The sequence below is a fragment of the Myotis davidii genome, unplaced genomic scaffold, assembly GCF_000327345.1.
Source record: "Myotis davidii unplaced genomic scaffold, ASM32734v1 scaffold512, whole genome shotgun sequence".
Lineage (NCBI taxonomy): Eukaryota > Metazoa > Chordata > Mammalia > Chiroptera > Vespertilionidae > Myotis > Myotis davidii.
In genome coordinates, this window is record NW_006284323.1 from 1610285 (window position 1) to 1613054 (window position 2770).

The window sequence follows — 2770 nt, forward strand, 5'->3', positions numbered from 1 at the left end:
TTTTCTGTAAATCTAAGAGCAATTTAAAAGATCATGTTTTTTAAAAAAAGACTTTACAAGAAGGCAGCCTGCCTTTACTGACGCTATTTACTACATGCCTCATGACGATCTCGTCTCATCCAGAGTGAATTCTCTTTTTCAGATTGAACCCAAACCTCCCTCTTCTCCAAATGAAGCACAGAGAGGCCAGGATGTGCCCCAGGTCACACTGCCCCAGAGCTTTCAGCCTGAGCAGTGAGCACAGTTCTTCCAAGCGGCTCAAGAAGTCCCCTCCCAACTCAGCAGCCCACGATGGGAGTCAAGTTAGCTTTGGCTGCATTTTAGTTAACGCTACACCCACTCTTCCTTCCTCTGAGCCCTGGTCAGGTTGGGAGAATGGGTGAGTGCAGGGAACAACCTGAACTGGCGCCTACTCCTGGGTTTCACGCGGACAATTTGCAAAGTCATCAGCGAGCCTCCTTTAATGTTGATTCTTTAGAAGTGAAAAACAAAGCACATTAAACAGCTTGTGTTGCCCAGGTTTGGCTGGCTCCCAGCAGGGAAGGCCTGTGTCCAGATGGGGGGATGCTCATGGCCACTGTTTCTCCCCGACCGGCCGGCGACAAGTTTCTAACAGGCCCTGCCATTCATCCCACCCCCCACACCCCCTGCTGTGCGCCAGCCTTGTGCTGGGCGCCGGGTGGGCTGTGCCTGGGCAGACAGGGCTCCGGACTAGCTTACAATTCCATGAGACACCAGTGAGCACCAGGTGCCACTGCTATTTGGGACAAGCACAGGCTGCTGGGGTGGGGGTAGGGCAGCAACCTGGCAAATGGGAGGATAGGGGTCTTCTGAAAGCTTTATAGAAGCTAAAGAAGAAAAAGGTTAAGTATTTGAGACAAAGGGAATATGTTCACGGAACAGAAAGGAGACTGGTTTGGGGTGGAGGGTGCAGGCAGTGGCCCGGTCAGGCCCCTTATCCAAGGTTGCTTTCACATCCTTGCCAACTGACCTCTTCCAGCGTGGCCTCTGTCGCTGGCCTGGCGTTTGGATTTTTGTGATCACCACTCGGAGCTCATTATGTAATAGGGAAACTCTGACGTCTTATCACTGTTTCCTTTTTAAATTGCTGAAGCTCATCTACAAGTTAGAGCTACTCGTAACACGCTCTAGGTTCACACAGCATCTTTCCTGTTTTCTTCGGAAAACCACAGATTGTCCCACAACCTTGGTCACCTGCACCTAGAACATCCCTCTGGAAAAAACCCTGGGGCAAAGGACCAGAGAAACCAACAGCTTCAGGGTGGCCCACGGCTGGACAAGTCCAAAAGGCGGCCCCCACTCTGGGGTCAATACTCACAACGTGTGGGCACCCACCTGGGCAGGGAAGCGCCGTCCAGCTCACCGGCAGAGCTCGCAACCCCGAGCTTCCCAGGTGGGTGTCCGGGGTGCGGACCATCGCTGGGGTAATTGACTGTCATGGCAAACCATTTTGTAAATGTCACAGTTACCAGGGGAACTAACGGGAAAGCCTCAGCTGGTGCTTTTGGATAAGAGGTGTTCGTTCCCAGTCAGCGACTGAGGCAGTTCTAGGCTGGCTGTTCTCATGACTGAACTGTGATCAGATCAATTGGAACTGGGTGTTTGGACGCCAGAGTGGAGAGGTGCTGTGGGGTGAATGACGGATAGTTGGCCTAGGGCAGTGGTTCTCAACCTTCTGGCCCTTTCAATACAGTTCCTCATGGTGTGACCCAACCATAAAATTATTTTCGTTGCTACTTCATAACTGTAATGTTGCTGCTGTTATGAATCATCATGTAAATATCTGATATGCAGGATGGTCTTAGGCGACCCCTGTGAAAGGATCGTTCGACCGCCAAAGGGGTCACGACCCACAGGTTGAGAACCACTGGCCTAGGGACTGGCGTGTAGCTGGCAGCCTCTCACTGTGAGAAGAAGCCAGCTTGGGGAAATTGTGAAACTTACAGTGTGCGCCCTTCACCCCTGCCAACCTGCTAAGTCCGAACTGCAGGGGGAAGGCAGGTGCATTTTTTCAAAGCTCTCTAGGCAAGTCACCTGTGCTCCCCACACACCTGACATCTGGCCGGCCAGCTGGCAGGGCAGCCGTGGTTTCCTCTCTGTCTCTCCAGCTCACCATCCTGTCTAATTTAAAAATAGTTTCGGAGTAAGGGTCAGAACCACAGGGCCGTCCGACAGGAGGGACCTGCACTGCCATGGCCATGGGTCACTCAGAGTCAAAGGAGGCTCCACGGGTTAGTGCTGAAGCCTCAGGTCCCAGGAGGAAGGAGCCCCACAGCTAGGGATGGTCCACTAAGCGATCAAACCCTTTATCCTTTCTTGCTGGGCCTCCGTGAAAGGGATCATATAGGTCTCAACTTCAAATTTCCTGCCCGCAGGGGACCTGGACCAGGATCTGGGGCAACCCTGGCATGTCTCTCCAGCTCATGGAACTCAGTCTCCCCTCTGCAGAAGAAAGGGGCTTTGCTAGAAGAGTTTAGGATTCCTTCTGGTCTTAAAATGCAAAGTTGGGGTAAGACAGAATTCAAGAGTTACTGTCTCCATTCGATAGGGAATTCCACCTTTCATAAAGACGCTGGATATGATGGTGACTTCCAGGATGCCCCCAACCCCCAGGGACTGGCTGAGAAGTGGTTTCCTCCCCAGCCAGGGCAGGGCTCTGGCTCCCCGGGCCTCTCTGCCATGCAGTGTCAGCCCTAATCTGGGATTAGTGGGAGTCGAGTTGGAGGGAGGGCAATGGGCAATGATGAAC

General features: G+C 52.7%; 1 protein-coding gene across 1 annotated transcript in view; it reads right to left on the bottom strand.

Annotated features, from left to right (window-relative positions):
* Positions 1 to 1438, bottom strand: part of C2CD2 (C2 calcium-dependent domain containing 2) — a 45551-nt gene extending 44113 nt beyond the window's left edge. Inside the window, exon 1 of the mRNA XM_015568865.1 lies at positions 1385 to 1438. Within this exon, the coding sequence (XP_015424351.1) occupies positions 1385 to 1438 (54 nt within the window). The remainder of the gene's footprint in view (positions 1 to 1384) is intronic.
* Between the last annotated feature and the right edge of the window lie 1332 nt (positions 1439 to 2770).